This window comes from Ovis canadensis, chromosome 22 (assembly GCF_042477335.2).
Source record: "Ovis canadensis isolate MfBH-ARS-UI-01 breed Bighorn chromosome 22, ARS-UI_OviCan_v2, whole genome shotgun sequence".
Classification (NCBI taxonomy): domain Eukaryota; kingdom Metazoa; phylum Chordata; class Mammalia; order Artiodactyla; family Bovidae; genus Ovis; species Ovis canadensis.
The window spans coordinates 32,809,172-32,826,022 of NC_091266.1; the positions used below are offsets into that span (position 1 = coordinate 32,809,172).

Below are 16,851 nucleotides of genomic sequence, written 5' to 3' on the forward strand. Positions count from 1 at the left end.
AGCCTTAAACATCACTTTGTCCAACTACTCCATCTCTAGGGTTTATAAATAATTGAATAAAGTGAGTAAAAATGACCATATAAGGTAGTTCATACCAGTGATGATGCTGCAGAAATCCCTTAAGAGATGTGGGATAATATCTACAAAGAATTGTTAAGTGAATTCTACATGCAATTTAATTCTACTTTTTTCTGTCAAAAACATGCACAGAGAGATTGGTAGGATATAACACAAAATGATAATAACAACTCCAAGTGATGAAGCAGAGGTGGTTTTATCTTCAAAAAAAGAAGATATCTGTACTTTGTGATTTTCCTACCGTGACTATATATAACTCATGTAATAGAAACATTTCCACAATTATTTATTATTCACAGACTACCTATATTTCAATACATTTCAAGGTGATTTGAAAATATCCCTAGGAAGATGGCAGGGTTGGAGAATGTTTTTTCACTTGAGAATAATCCTTTCTCATGCATATGCAATGTCTTTGAACATCCGTCGAGTAAGACTGACTTGATGGGGATTATTCCCCAGGTTTTCCCCAGTTGAATTATAACAGAAGTCCTGGTTTTGTATGGATTAGATTCCTGGGCCTGACATGATTGTAGAAGGACAGGGACAGTCATTAATCGATCTTTTCCCTGCTTCCGGTCAGCCTCCAGCCCCCTTCCCCACCTCACCCACCCACATTCACACAAACAGCAAAAGGAATGCAAACTTCCAAAGGCCTAATTTGAATTAAGTTCTTCTTGGCAGGAGACCTGAGCCATCATTCACCAAATTCTTCTCTGAATTTGAGGAATACAGTAGTGAGGCCCCACACTCTCCTAATCACTTGCTCCTGTCTCCTCACAGCCATATTCCCAATTCAAAATATAGAAGGAATCCCTTTAGAGAACCGAACATGGTGCTTTCACTTCCTAGTGGTTCAGTGTTACGGGTAGGGTTGAATGAAAGCTCATTTAATCCTCAAACCAGAAACAACACTTTCCCCACTGTTTGCAGGTCCGGAGCACCAGCGTTGGGTGGACTTTGGGCTACATGCTGAACCTGACCAACAAGATTCCAGCTGAGCAGCCATTGTCCGCACCCCTCCCCCACTCCACCTATGTCTTCCTCATGGTCCTCTTCTCCCTGATCCTGCTCGCAGTGATCATCGTAGGCATAGTTGTCTTTCACAAGCCTTCGTATCTCTGGAAAGACGTGGTATAGCAGGAGCAGCTGAAATCTTCTGGCTGGAGTGAGAAAATTTGCCCAGGAAGCACTTTCCTCCCCAGTGGTGCACAAGGTCACCACTCTTGCTCACCAAGGCCAGTCTTGACCAGCATGAGGCTTCTTTGGCTTTTGCTAAAGCCTCTCCGTGGGAGGTATTCACCACCCTCTGCTTCAAGGACTTCCTGGCAGACACTGTCTTTTCTGTGAGTCTTTCCAAACTTCCCCCCTTTCTCTTTTGTACTCTCTGTTTGTGTGGGTCTTAAAGATCTGCCTCCTTTCATGATCATTGCTTTATAAAAGAACAATATTGACTTTGCCCAAAAGAACTGAGAACCTTGAGTCCTGTGCTGGGAAGCTGCCCTGGCTAAAAGAAGAATCTTGGGAACTAATTTAGTTGTGATCTTACAGACCTGTTTCCTATTTATTAAGAAAGCCGTACAATGCCTTTGGAGAAGACAGACACATGCCCAAGCCCAGCCTGCCCTTTCCATGGGAAAATTTTCTAGACTAAGCAAATGTGTGCTAGGGCAAAAGAGTCTTGCAAAGGAATTTCTGTGCTTATGCAGTAATAGTTAATCCAAGCCAAAAGAGGGTTTTTGCCTAAGTCACATATTCCTGGGTGATGCCAAAAATGATACAGAGTGGGACACCCATACCAGAGATTATTTTAAAAGCTGCTGTACATATATATATATATAGGCATTCAGATATCAGGGCATATTATTTAGTTAGGTGTACACATGTCAGGAAGAAAAATACAGTGGCAACATAAGGTTGGAAAAATGCGTCCTCCAAAACATCTCCTGGGGTTGGTTTTCATTGTGGTAAAAGGCACAGAACCTAAAATTCACCATTATAACATAAACAGTGTAGTGGCACTTAGTACATTCACAATGCTGTGCGACTGTCATACTATCCAATTCCAGAGTATTTTCATCACCAAGAAATTGGCTGGGTATAAGATCATCTTGAGGTAGGCATGAACCATCAACCTTTCCATTTTGCTAAACATGCTAACATGCACCACAAAGATGCTCCCTGAGATGCTCACTAAAGCCATGTGATATCTTCCTGTCCCAGGATCTAATTTAGTGAGGGAACTTCATGAGTGAGAGTGGCATGCCTTTTTGGTGTCATGCTATTTACACAACAAACTGTGCCAGGAACCACATCTACAAGTATTACTGCTGGTTCTAGGTACTTTTGCTTTAAGCATCTTTGCCACAAGCACTTGTGGCCACATTGTCGCTGTAGTAATTGGCTTGGAAGCAATTTTGCCATAAAATATAAAATAATGGAAAATAAAAGAGGGGCAATTAAAGGACACAAGGAAATGAATAACGAAATTCAAGACACTATGAAATATAAAATGTTTGCGTACATTTAAAATGTGTGTAGATTCATGGCAATACTGTACAAATAGCTTATTTTATTTTGCAGGTTGTACCTAAGCACTTGTCTTCCAAGTCTTTCATTCATAGCATTTTATACGGGGTTTATTTTTTTGGCTCATTGGTTTGTCTCCTCATTCTGCATCATACTTTTTCTTGTTCACTAAAATTTCTTCCTTCATAAAGAGTGATGTAAGTTTCCAAGTACTTAGAGGCATCTTTGTAACTGAGCTTTGTGCTGTGCTGTGAAAGCTTCTACACAGCTGTTGTTTGCTCTTGGCATACTGTTACGTGTCCATTGACAAACATTCCAAAGTCATGTGGGAAACGTGGGTTTCCCTCTCCACCTTCTAGGACTGTGGCCTCTTTCTCCTCCAAAGTAGTGTTTCAAAATAAGAAACCAACTCTTGGGACAAATCAGTGTCATGCCAGCTGAATAAAGCCATCGATAATGTTGCCAACTAGAAGAAATGCTAACACATTTTAACCAGTTGAAATCAAACTGTCAAACCAAAAACTCTCACCTCGGTATTTTATCTTTCACGGAGAATGTGCCTTATAGGCAATGAGTTATTTGATGAAAATGTTTGCTGCAAAAACGCTTGTGGCAGAGGTGTCAATGGCAAAGATGCTTATGGTGAAGGTGCCTAGAACCCATTTCAACATGTAATCAATATGTAATTAATGAGATTTCTTATTTTTTAATATTAAGTTTTTGAAATTTGTTGTGTATATTACACTTAGAGCACATCCTAATCAGGACTACATTTTAAGTGCTCAATAGCCATGTGTGACTAGTGGCTACCATATTAAACAGCACATATCAAAAAGTACATTCAAAGCTAAAAAACCCAGGCGATGCACTTTGTCTGTCTTTGGTGGGGCGGACTTCTTTTAACAGCTTTGGATGCTGTAACATCCTTGTTATTGTTTATTATATATGAAGTTTAACATTATCCTTAACAAGCTTTTCACATCCCAGCTCAGAATTTCACATTATTCCTCAGGTTTTGTTGTGTTTTTTTGTGACAATAGAGATGCCTGTCATTCAGACCAAGATGCTTGATGATTAACCCTAAACTTTAGAAAATTTAATCTGGATTTAAAGATAATATAAGATAATTTGGATGCTTATATTCTATAGTCAAAGTATAAATTTGAATATTAAAGATTAGTCTCTTAAGAGCTCACAAAGTTTACCATATAATAGTAAAATTACTATTAAAATATATCTTCATGTATTGTTGGTTTGAAAGATGAGTTGAATTTCACCAAAATGGTTTCATCCCTCTCTGATTCAGAGTCTGATAATGGCTATCTTGTTTGAACATAACAAGTTGCTCACAATTAGCCTGCACTAGCCAGGTATTTCAGTTTGCACTAGTTTTTTCTTTAATTTCTTATAACGACCTCAAAATTTCAGTGACTTACCACAGTAAACATTGATTTTCATGTTCATGGGTCTCAAGTCAGCTAGTATCTCTGTTTCCGGCAGTAGGTCAAGTTCAGGCCTGCTCCATGTATCTCCCACTCTTCTTGTCTGGTGGCTTCCTGAGCCATGTTCTGAGTAGAAGGGACATGAAACAGACAGAAAATGCAGGATGCCTCTTCAGGTCTTGGCCCAGACTTGGCCCTGTCACTTCCATTCACATTCTACAGACCAAAATAAGTCATATGACCAACCCCAACTTTACCAACTGAAGAAACACTGGGAAAAATTGCAGAGTCATGTGGCCAAGGACATGAATGACTACTTGTAACAGAAAATGCACGAAACACTGGGCACGATGCTTCAGTCTACCACAGCTTCTCATTACCTAAAAAGCATGTTCTCCATAAACTGAAACCTACTTATCTTGCCAAAGAATATCCTTTAAAAAATGTCATTTCTTCCAAAACATCACCAATTCCATCTTCTTTCCACAGCCTTAACCAGGATGCTCTGGCACCTCCCACATCAGTCTCACATTCTCCAAAATGAGATTAACTCAGAGACCTTCTATTTATTTTCCTTATATGTTTAAGACAGTGTATAGTTAACTACTCAAGTTTTTATTTGCACAAGAATCTAATACAACTGAACATAATTGGTTTAATCACAATAGTCTTTTAATAGTTATTTTAATATTTATTTAATTATTTTAAATTAATTGGGAAAAGAATGTCTCCATAAACCTTCTTCTTTCAAAGTGGCATTTAAGACTACATGTTTTAAAAGTGTTGTTATGCCTTTTGTATTTCTCTATTTTAAGTAAATTAATTTCTAAATTTATACTGATGATATAATGATGGAATCACCCTCATCAGCACCTGAGTTGACTTTTTATTTCTATATCCCTTTTGCACGATGAGTATCAGAGAACATGGATTAGTCAATGAAAAGTGAGATACAGTCTCCTAAGAAACAACGTCATTTCTTATAGCAAGGTTCTAAGAAGAGAGGGGAGGAAAGTCCTGTGATAGGGAACAGGGTGTATTTAGGATGACTTATACTGAGCTCTACCTTTCCTCATAAACTTGCTCCTCCTCCTGCATTTTATCATGATTAACACCACCACTTCCTTAAGGAACCAAGATCAGAATCAACTTTATCAGTGTTGAAGTGACAGGGGCTTGTCCTGGCCAAGACCTGCCCATTCTGCCTTTACAGCATTTTTCATTTTGATTCCCCTTTCCAATCTTGTGATTACCACCCCAGTAGAAACCTGATATCAAGAACAATGATCTTGTCTGCAATATATTACTTTCAGATTAATCAATATTTGCTAAGCAGTTTGGAGACAATTAGTGTCCCGTGTCATGTTAATGCTTGTCCTGTGGGGGAAACAAGAGTTCTGTGCTCAAATAATTTGGGGAAATTCTGGGTTAAATAAAATTTAATAAATTTTTTTTTTAATGTATTGAAGTATAGTCGATTTACAATTTGTGTGTTTCTTGTGTATGGCAAAATGATTCAGTTATATATATTCTTTTTCATATTCTTTTCCATTATGATTTATTACAGGATACTGAAATAGTTCCCTGTGCTATACAGTAGAATCTTGGTGTTTTTCTATTTTATATATCATAGCTTAATAATATATAATAATTATATAAAATATATAATAGTAATTAGCATCTTCTAATCCCAACCTCTCAATCCATCACTCCCCCAACCCCCTCCCCTTTGGCAACCACAAGCCTGTTCTCTATGTCTGTGAGTCTGTTTCTGTTTCAAAGATAAATTCATTTGTGACATTTTAGATTCCACATATAAAAATTTAATAAATTCTTCAGGAATCCTAAGGGCTTTTTATAAAAAGTAATGCTCATGCTGATTGCAGTTTGCATTTCCAAAATTTATTTGACTTAAACACTTTTTACTCCTGTAAAACAAATAATATCTCATGAAATACTAGTTTCCGATATCCTTATGATGCATCTTAACAAGAGCTAACTGATCTGGTCCAGTTGCTTTAGGTTACAAATTAAACAAGAGTGGCCTGAAAGGTTATGTCGCTTGTTCTAAATTATATACAATTTCTAAGCGGTAGAGCTAAAGCTTTAACGCACATTTCCTGATTCTTAGTAAGTATGTTTCATAACATTGATAAAATATTAATATAAAATCATGTCTCTTTTACCCACGAAAGCCTTCATTTTGAGGGTCAATCCATGGTTTAGTCCATAGAATCGGATGGGAGATTGGCTGCTTCATCAGAATCCCAGATATCCACTCCAAGATTACTAGAGGAAAAATACCAACTCAAATTTTAAAAATTCAATCAGAAAGAGGCTTATAGGCTTTTAGGCATAAAAGCTGAGCACAAAGTAAGAAAAAAAAAAAAAAGCAAATGGGGGTGGGGCGGTGCGAGGGAGGCAGGGAGGGGCGCCAGGGACGGAGGGCGGGCGCCTAACCAGGTGCAGGTACACACTGGACCGGCTACACACACGCTATAACCGCTGTAACCGGGACCAGGTGTCCCAAAGAGCACCTGCCCCAGACGAGGGCATCCGCGCAGATTCCGGCGCAGAGTCTGATTCATCCGCAGCGCTCAAAACTGGAGCCTGGGCTGGCGGCGAGCGGGGAGGAGGGCGCAGCCTGATGATGCTATCACAGCCTGGAAGACCGGGAAGAACCGCGTGATATGGAGCCTCCCATGGTCTCCGGGATAGCAGTGGGAGGAGAAGAGGAGGAAGTGCGGTAGGAACTGGGGCCGGGAGCAGAACGAGGAGGCGGCCCGGAACCCAGGAGGAAACAGCAGCAGCAGCCGGAGCTGACCGCCCAGGGTCCGGTCCTAGAGGAAGGAGCTTGCAAGGCACACGGATGAGACTGCAGCCAGGGTGCAGATAGTGACTGCAATCGTGAAATGAAAAGACGCTTGCTCTTTGGAAGAAAAGCTATGACCAGCTTAGAATATTAAAAAGCAGAGACATTACTTTGCCAACAAAGGTCCGTCTACTCAAAACTATGGTTTTTCCAGTAGTCATGTATGGATGGGAGAGTTGGACCATAAAAAAAGCTGAGCACCGAAGAATTGATGCTTTTGAACTGTGGTGTTGGAGAAGATTCTTGAGAGTCCCTTGGACTGCAGGGAGATCAAACCAGTCAATCCTACAGGAAATCAGTCCTGAATATTCACTGGAACCAGTGATGCTGAAGCTGAAGCTCCAATACTTGGGCCACCTGATGCGAAGAACGGACTCCTTGGAAAAGAACCTGATTCTGGGAAAGATTGAAGGCAGGAGGAGAAGGGGACAACAGATGGCATGGTTGGATGGCATCACCAACTAGATGGACATGAGTTTGAGCAAGCTCCGGGAGTTGGTGATGGACAGGGAAGCCTAGTGTCCATGGGTTGCAAAGAGTTGGACATGCCTGAGCAACTGAACTGAACTGACATATATTATATTAGTTTCAGGTGTACAACATAGTGATTTGGTATTTTTATACATTGAAATGATCACAGTAAGTCTAGGTGACATTGTCACCACACCAAAATTTTTTTTATCATGAGAACTGCTGCTGCTGCTGCTAAGTCACTTCAGTCGTGTCCAACTCTGTGCCACCCCTGAGACGGCAGCCCACCAGGCTCCACCGTCCCTGGGATTCTCCAGGCAAGAACACTGGAGTGGGTTGCCATTTCCTTCTCCAGTGCATGAAAGTGAAAAGTGAAAGTGAAGTCGCTCAGTTATGTCCGACTCAGCAATCCCATGGACAGCAGCCTTCCAGGCTCCTTTGTCCATGGGATTTTCCAGGCAAGAGTACTGGAGTGGGGTGCCATTGCCTTCTCCAATACTAACGACTTTCAAATAGACAATACAAATATTATTAACTGTGTTACCACACTACACATTACACATCCCCCTATGACTTAAGTTTGTACCTTTGAACCCTTTCACCATTTCTCCCTCCTCCGGCAACCACCAATCCAATGTGTTCTGTTGTTTGAGCTTTTTTCTTTAATTTGTTTTTGGCTGATTGTTGTTTTAGAGTCCTCTATGTAAAAGTGAGGTCATACGGTATCTATGTTTCTGATTGATTTCACTTAGCATAATGCCCTCAAGGTTCATCCATGTTGTAGCAAATTCAAGATTTTTTTTGTGGGTGAATAATATTCCACTGTATATACAAGCATATCTCATTTATTGTGCTTGGCTTTACTGCACTTTGCAGATATTGTGTTTGTTTTTTACATATTGAGGTTTGTGACCACGTTGCATCAAGCAAGTCTAGTGGTGCCATTTGTCCAAAAGCATTTGCTCACTTTTTGACTCTGTTACATTTTGGTAATTTTGGCAATATTTCAGGCTTTTCCATCATTGTTCTATTTGTTGTGGTGGTCTGTGATCAGTGATCTGATACTATTGCAAAAATATTACAACTTGCTGAAGGCTCAAAAAAAAAAAAAGCAAATGGGCTCATCATTTGCATCTTGGAAAAATTGACAGATATTTTGCTATTTTGCCTTAATGGAAAGAATAAAGCTTAAGAACCATGAGGTAAAGGTCATCAGCCAAGCCAAATTTTAGAGAGGATTTTCAACTGTTAAGATATAAATATTATTTCCTGTGGCCAAGAGATCATAAAAATTAAGGGTTTAAGTTTAAGAACAGGCACTATGAGGAAAGGGTGACAGAAGAAATAAAGGTGGAAAGGGAGTAAGGTCAGGAGTGCTAAAGTACTGGACATCAGACCTCCCTGACTCCACCCTTCCATATATTTTCTCTGAGTACCCACTCTTTCACTATCTGAAATTACCTTATTTGTTGAATCAGTACTATCCATCTATTCATTAGTTTATCCATTCAGCAAATATTAGTACTTATTAGGAACCCTAAATGTGCCAGGCACTGTTTAAACACTTGTGTGTATTCTCAGTTGCTAAGTTGCGTCAGACTCTTTGTTACCCAAGGACTATAGCCCACCAGACTCCTCTGTCCATGGGATTTCCCATGCAAGAATACTGGAGTATGTTGCCATTTTCTTCTCCAGGGGATCTTCCTGACCCAGGGATCAAACACAGATCTCCTGCTTGGCAAGCAGATTCTTTACCACTGCACACCACCTGGGAAGCCCATTTTAACACTTAAGAGATATAGTAATGATCAAACAAGGCTAAGTCCCTGTTCTCAAAAGAGAAGTAATAGTTCAGTTCAGCTCAGTTCAGTTCAGTCGCTCAGTCGTGTCTGACTCTTTGCGACCCCATGAATCGCAGCATGCCAGGCCTCCCTGTCCATCACCAACTCCCGGAGTTCACTCAGACTCATGTCCATTGAGTCCGTGATGCCATCCAGCCATCTCTTCCTCTGTCGACCCTTCTCCTTCTGCCCTCAATCCCTCCCAGCATCAGAGTCTTTTCCAATGAGTCAACTCTTCGCATGAGGTGGCCAAAGTACTGGAGTTTCAGCTTTAGCATCATTCCTTCCAAAGAACACCCAGGACCGATCTCCTTCAGAATGGACTGGTTGGATCTCCTTGCAGTCCAAGGGACTCTCAAGAGTCTTCTCCAAAACCACAGTTCAAAAGCATCAATTCTTTGGTGCTCAGCTTTCTTCACAGTCCAACTCTCCCATCCATACATGACCACTGGAAAAACCATAGCCTTGATTAGATGGACCTTTGTTGGCAAAGTAATGTCTCTGCTTTGCAATATGCTATCTAGGTTGGTCATAACTTTCCTTCCAAGGAGTAAGGAAATTCAAGTTAATGCAATAGGCAGTGACTGGTGGAGAAGGACAATATTAAATAAGAACCAGGGAAGGCTGACTCTAAAGTGGTGATATTTAAACTAAGAGGTCAGCCATGCAAAGATAGAACATTCTAGGTAACGGGAACAGCAGTGCAGAATTCCTTCATATAACGCCTTGCTAGTCCACACAAAGACAAGATAAGAGAAGGGATCTGGTCTTTCTTATTCAATATTGACTTCTCAGAGCCAAACAGAGTTCTAGGACACAGTGGGTGCGCCATAAATACTTATAGAATGAAAAGGAATAGGCAGTGTGTCCTGTATTATAGCACCTACTCTATTATATTTGCTGGTTAACTTACCTATTTGAAGGTAAGGGCTCTTCCTGACCTCTGTAGCCATGTTTAGTACTACATCTGACATGTAGAGATCTTAGGAGAACTGCTAAGCAGCGTATAAAAGATGCTGAATGAATACTATATCTTTATTAAAGAAGAGAAAATTAAACAGAAGATATTCTTTAGGAATGCCTGCTGAAAATATGCTAAGATACATATGATTTTTGAACTGTTTCAATGTTGCTTAGGTGTCTTTTTTAGGGGGGTGGGTGTGAGTGCTGCGCCACACAGTTTACAGGATCTTAGATCTGGGACCAGGGATTGAACTGGGCTCCCAGAAGTGGAAGTGCAGAGTCCTAACCATTAGACAGCCAGGAAATTCCCTGTTGCTTTGTTTCAAAAAGAAGAAAACTGACATCTGGACATGTTATAAAGGAAATTTTCTCAGAGATAATGGCCAGATAAAAAGATGGGAAGAATTATATCTTAGTTTAAGAACAGCAATCGCTACCTTACCAGAATACTGAGTTCAAAAAGTGACTTTTCTAAATTCTAGTAAAGTGTTGATTTTCTGGTACTTTGCCATCTGTTGGGAAGAACATTTCCTCAGGTAAGGGCTATAAATAAGCACAAGCAAAAGGTTTCCAAGAGAAGGAAAACATGAGAGAGATTTAATTGAGGACTTCTTATAAGAAATAGAAATGAGTTAGCCAGTAAATTTTCCTCCTAGAATACTTGAATAAATACTGGGAAGGAAATTTCTAACTCCCAGGCAAAATTCAGTTTCTAGCTAAACTTTATTTAGCCTGTGTGTGCTAAGTCGCTTTAGTCATGTCTGACTCTTTGTGACGCTATGGACTGTAGCCCTCCAGGCTCCTCTGTCTATGGGGATTTTCCAGGCAAGAATACTGGAGTGGGTTGCCATGCCCTCCTCCAGGGGATCTTCCAAACCCAGGGATCATATCCAGTCTCCTGGATTGGCAGGTGGGTTCTTTACCGCTAGCGCCACCTGGGAAGCCCTTTATTTAGCCTGCTGCTGCTGCTGCTGCTGCTGCTGCTGCTGCTGCTGCTGCTGCTGCTGCTGCTGCTGCTAAGTCGCTTCAGTCATGTCCAACTCTGTCCAACCCCATAGACGGCAGCCCATCAGGCTCCCCTGTCCCTGGGATTCTCCAGGCAAGAACACTGGAGTGGGTTGCCATTTCCTTCTCCAATGCATGAAACTGAGAAGTGAAAGTGAAGTCGCTCAGTCATGTCCGACTCTTAGCAACCCCATGGGCTGCAGCCTACCAGGCTCCTCTGTCCATGGGGTTTTCCAGGCAAGAGTACCGGAGTGGGGTGCCATTGCCTATTAAGCACTAAAAAAAAGACTTTAGTGCATTGTAGAATAAAACAGATGTGGTCTGTAAAAACAAATATAAAACAGTCATTCTCCTATGAACTATTAAATAAGCTTTACCAAATACTTATGATTTGAAAAGAAAATGTGATTTTAAAAATTGAGTATAGGAATAAAAGCACAAAGCCAAAGCAAGTCTATAAAATATCTACAGTGAGAAGGAAGAAGACAACTTAAGGTGACTGACAGCTACCAGAAAATTAAGAGACAAGCTTGAATAATAGTGTGCAAAACTAAAAATACAAAGTATACATGGAGAGTGGTTAATGATCCCGAGATCATTAACAAAGAAAAGCTGCAGGATTTGACTGGATTGTTGGTGATCTCTGGGAAGGCAATTTTAATTAAATGGTAAAAACAAAGTAGATACAGTAATCCCTGCTTATTCGTAGGGAACACATTCCAAGACTCCCAATGGATGTCTGAAACTGTGGATAGTACTTAACTATATATATATATATACTATGTTTTCTCCTATATCATATATATGATAAAATTTATAAATTAGGCACATAAGAGATTGACAACAATAATCAATCATAACTTTTATTACAGTATATTTCTGTAACTGTTTTATTTTATTACTGGTTACCGTCAATCTCATGTGCCTAATTAAAAAATAGAACATTACAGCAATATACTGTAATAAAAGTTACATGAATGTGGTTGGTCTCCTTAATCAACTTCAGTTCTCTTGGAAATGTGGCAGTGCTTCTTCACTAGCAGACGCAGCCTCTCTAGTAATTGTTAACATTTTTCAGTACAAAACTGTTCCTAAATCTGTATAACCATCCCTTACTTGCAGTAAATGGCTTGGGGTCATTTGTTTAATGGGTTCTTTCGCTGAAGTCTTTGTACAGACTACATCACAAGTGATGGTACAGCACATTACTCAAGTTGTGATAAGACAAAGTACAAATTCATTTTGTCTCAACCCTGAAGAAGGAAATAAAATTAACCCACAGCAGATGGGAACTGTATAGAACAGGGGTTGGGAAGTTAAGCGATATGTTTTTGTAAATAAAGCCTTACTGGAACACAACCTTGCCCATTTCTTTATGTTGCCTATGGCTGATTTCAGGCTACAGTGGCAGACTTCAGTAATTGTGACAGAGGCTATATGGCTGGCAAACCTAAAATATTTACTATCTGGCTTTTTAAGAAACATAATCTGTTAACTCTGTATAGAATATGCTGTCTTTACTGCCAAACTAGGTTCACACTGGGGCCTCTCTGGTAGCTCAGCTGGTAAAGAATCTGCCTGCAATACAGGAGACCCTGCTTCAATTCCTGGGTCAGGAAGATCCTCTGGAGAAGGGATAGGCTACCCACTCCAGTATTCATGAGACTCCTTGGTGGCTCAGATGGTAAAGAATCGACCTACAATGTGGGAGACCTGGGTTCAATCCCTGGGTTGGAAGAGTCCCTAGAGGAGGGCATGGCAACCCACTCCAGCATTCTTGCCTGGAGAATCCCATGGACCGAGGACCCTGGTGTGTTACAGTCCATGGGGTCACACAGAGTCAAACACAACTGAGCGACTAAGCACAGAATAAGCTCACGCTGAGACAAAGATTCAAATGGAAAAGAAAAGAAAAATAACTATCCCATAATCGTGATGTCCTATGTGAAGAGTTTCTGGAGTATTCAAAGCTTAACCTGAAGAACTAAGTGGACAGGATTAGGAGCTGGTGAACTCAGAAGACACTGTATTAATATAATATTATTAATTAATAATTATTATTATATTAATATTTTTATTCCAGGAGTTAGGTGTACCTAACAGATTAGATATTATTTGCACATGCCCACATACTCCATAACGTTGCTATTTAAAGGAAGTATTTCTAGACTTTTTCTCTCTTTCTCCACTATCATTTTTCCGTAATTCCTATACAGAAGAGCCCTAGAAAATCAAGATGGGAGACGCAGTGAGGATTTTACTCAGAATGACAGTTTGGCCAAATGATTTCAAGGTTTGGACACGTTTATCTGTATGCATTATTTCAGACTATTAGGTGAGTAGAACTTCAGGTCTATCTCTGCTGCTGCTGCTGCTGCTAAGTCGCTTCAGTCGTGTCCGACTCTGTGCGACCCCATAGACGGCAGGTCTATTTCTACTTATGTCATAATGCACCAGTATAACCTGGAACATTAGCTTTGCAGCAGTTTCTCTACTTTCACATCTCCCCTCCCCTAAATGTACAAGGTTTGTTAGAAGTTTTAAACACTTTCTAGTTTCTCTAGAATTAAAGCGCTAAGCACAACGCCTTACAGAGAAAGCAGCTAATAAACATTTGCTAAACGTTTGAATGAATGAAAGCGTACAGATAGCACCTCCGTGCAGCTTTCCGTGCTAGCAAATTTCCTACCCCCCCCCCCCCCCGCTGCCGATGCCCCCGCCAAGAGTTTGCCAGGACAAATTTCCAACCACAGAACATTTTATTTAACTCTTTATTTTAACACGGCGGTCAATCACTGGGAAAAGAAGATAAGACAATGTAAAGTTTATTATTATTATTAAACAAAGATGACATGACATGAGTGAGCGTGTCCAGCATGCCCTATTTTAAGCTTGAAAAATAAATTTGTTACACTAATAGCAGGCTCCGGAAAGAGAAACCCCCCCCCCCCTCCCCGGCCCCTTGCATATTCCGGGCGGTCTTTTGAGATGCCACACCCAAAGCGCCTGAACTCAAAGAATCTCTCCTCGCGGCAAGGCAGAGGCAGCGCAGAGCGAAGCAGGTCGCAGGCTCCCAGGCGCACCTGGACGGCGTGGGCGACCGCACTTCCACGGCCAGCTGGGGAGCATCCTCCGCCAGGAACACCTGCTCAGAGGCGACTCGGGTGGTCACCCCTGGCCTGCGCAGGCCGGGGGGCGTGCGGCCAATACTTACCGGTTTGGGGATACAATTCTTCACCGGGACAAGAGATGTGGGGCTGTCACGATCCAGGCCAGCCCGCTTTCAGATCTCTTCCAGAACAGCCACCAGGGCAACTGTGGCTACTGAGACACAAGCTCAGCAGCGGGTGGGAACCTGCGGCTCCCACCAGACACGCTAGGCTGGGACGAGGGTGAGTCTCAAGCCGTGACAGTGAGGTGAGCAGAAGTAGGCCACCGAAGATTCCGGAACACACAGGCTCGGCGCGCGCTCCCGCCAGGCTGGCTGAGAGGCCACATCGCGCATGCTCCTGGACCGCCTAGCGGTCCAGGCCTGAGGAGGAAGAGCTCCGCAGGCTTGGGGTGCGTGGGGTGTAGACGTCGCGAGCGGTGCGGGGCGGTTGGTGACAGCTCAGAGTCCGTGGTGAACTGCGCGTCCTGACTTCGCCGCCCAGGCGTAGCAGAAGGGCACCGACCATCCAGGTGAATGTCTTAATGACCCATAAAATGTCCTTACCCTTCCCTGTAGGACACTCCAATATTTTGTCTGGTTGCAGCCCTACTCTGTGGAAAGAACCCGCGGAGTCCCCAGACTACCAGGTCCAGACCCACATGGGCCACTGAGACTTGTAGTCCCCAAGATCTGGCCCATCCATTAGTCATCACCTTTGGGAATTGATAAGGCTGAGAACCATTCCATCGTACAGCGTTCGAGAGCAGTGCTTGATTTGTTTCAAACCCAGGTTCGTATTATTTATTGAGTCCCTACTGTGTGCTGGATACTTGCTAGGATTGGTGGAGGGCAGATGAGTTCAGTGCCTAGCTCTCGTCCTCACTTTAGAGCAGGCAGAAAGTGAGCTTGCAGGGTAGGCTGTAATGAACAAAAAATACGGTATTATTAGTACTAGTGGAGATCACAAAAGGACCAGAGTCAGAAAAAAAAAAAAATCCCGGAAGATGTGACGTTTGAATGAGGATTTGAAATGTGGAATGCCCTAGATTAAGGGAAAGGTGGAAAAATCAAACAGTGGAAATGCCAGGAAATATAAAGAAGAGTTTGGTATGAGTATAGCTGAAGGTTTATTTTGGAGAATGTTGAGCAGGGCTTAAAGTGGGGAAGTGGACAGAAGCTTTCTTGGCCTCACTTACAGAAAGGTGCTCCATTTTGAGTTTCTCTCCAGCAGGGACTGTAAGTACAGGCACCAAGGTACATGTTCAGGTTTAAATAAAATGCAGCATCACAGGACTTACTTGTGTCCGGTTTCTAGACCTCATGGTTCTCAGTGCTATATGGATTAATACATTTTTATCAATCCTGTGATGAACTTCGTGGGTAGTGAAATTATATTGCATTGTGTGTTGGATATAATCTTTGAAAATATACCACAGTTTTTATAATTTGTTTTGTCACCTTTTCAGTTTTATATATATTATACCAGAAGTTTCAAGGGAATTAGAGCCAATCTTTCTTGACCTACAGAAACAGGTTGTGATGTGAAATTTTCAGGCTTAGTTCTGAGAACAATGGATGATTTAATTTTGATGCCTTTCAAAGACATGTACAGATTGATGGATCAGAAAAATCCGTTGTCAAGACTTGGTTCCTAGGTTTTCTTTTAGAAAATAAGATCACAGTTAACTAAAAGACACTAATTTTCAAACTTAGGTAATGGAATACATGGAATTCATGCTAGTTTTTGTGAAACACTGTGAAATAATGCTGTCTCACACTTAATTGTAGAATTTTTTGGTTAAGTTCCACCGTTTCCATATGCCAGTACCAGTAAAGATTAAATATTATAGATAATCAATAACTAAATAGTATTAAAGGCAATAGTGTGTTTCTTTGTTTAGTTTTTAGTTAAATTTAAAAATTTACATAGCATAAGTTTATCTTATGCATCAAAATAGTTGTTTTCTCTCAGTACTTATATCATTCTTAAAGATATTTCTTATTTATTTAGAAAGTGGAAATGAGAGAACCATCATGAAAAAGATTTCAAAGAGAAAAGAAGATATTTTTAGAAAGGTATTAATGGAGTATTAATGGGGTTTATAAGGATTTTGATTATACAAAATAGCTCGATTATAAATGTAAGATAATCTTGGAAAAAATGATATATTTGATTTTATATACAAATCATACAGTTCATATGTTAAAAAATAATATGAAAATTTAAGGGTGATATACTGTTTGATCTGTCAATTATGTAATTAAGAGTATTAGAGGTAAATTATATATTTACTTATTTATTTGTTCCCTTATTTAAATATTTATTTATCTGTTCTCTCAGCCAGCCAGCAGTCAATTCCCTACTTTGCTAGAAAAAAAAAATGTTTTTCTTTTTTTTTTTAATCAGCAAGTGAAACATTTTTAGGACTGGCATCTACATGTCACCTACAGTAATTCCAATTAAGATTCATATTTTATTCCTGTCTTCTAAATGGGGAT

At 40.7% G+C, this 16,851-nt stretch overlaps 1 protein-coding gene across 10 annotated transcripts in view; it reads left to right on the forward strand.

The window, feature by feature from the left end:
• The window catches only part of CC2D2B (coiled-coil and C2 domain containing 2B), a 206,286-nt gene that overhangs the window by 97,104 nt on the left and 92,331 nt on the right, over positions 1–16,851 (forward strand). For 3 of the 10 annotated variants that reach the window (XM_069568150.1, XM_069568151.1, XM_069568152.1), the window contains exon 10: positions 1,012–1,544. The exons of 5 other annotated variants lie outside the window; for them this stretch is intronic. In XM_069568150.1, the coding sequence (XP_069424251.1) occupies positions 1,012–1,218 (207 nt within the window). In that variant the 3' untranslated portion in view covers positions 1,219–1,544. Of the gene's footprint in view, positions 1–1,011; positions 1,545–13,417; positions 15,143–16,363; positions 16,429–16,851 lie in introns of those variants that run through there. 2 more of the 10 variants (XM_069568154.1, XR_011252233.1) reach the window with 2 other exon arrangements.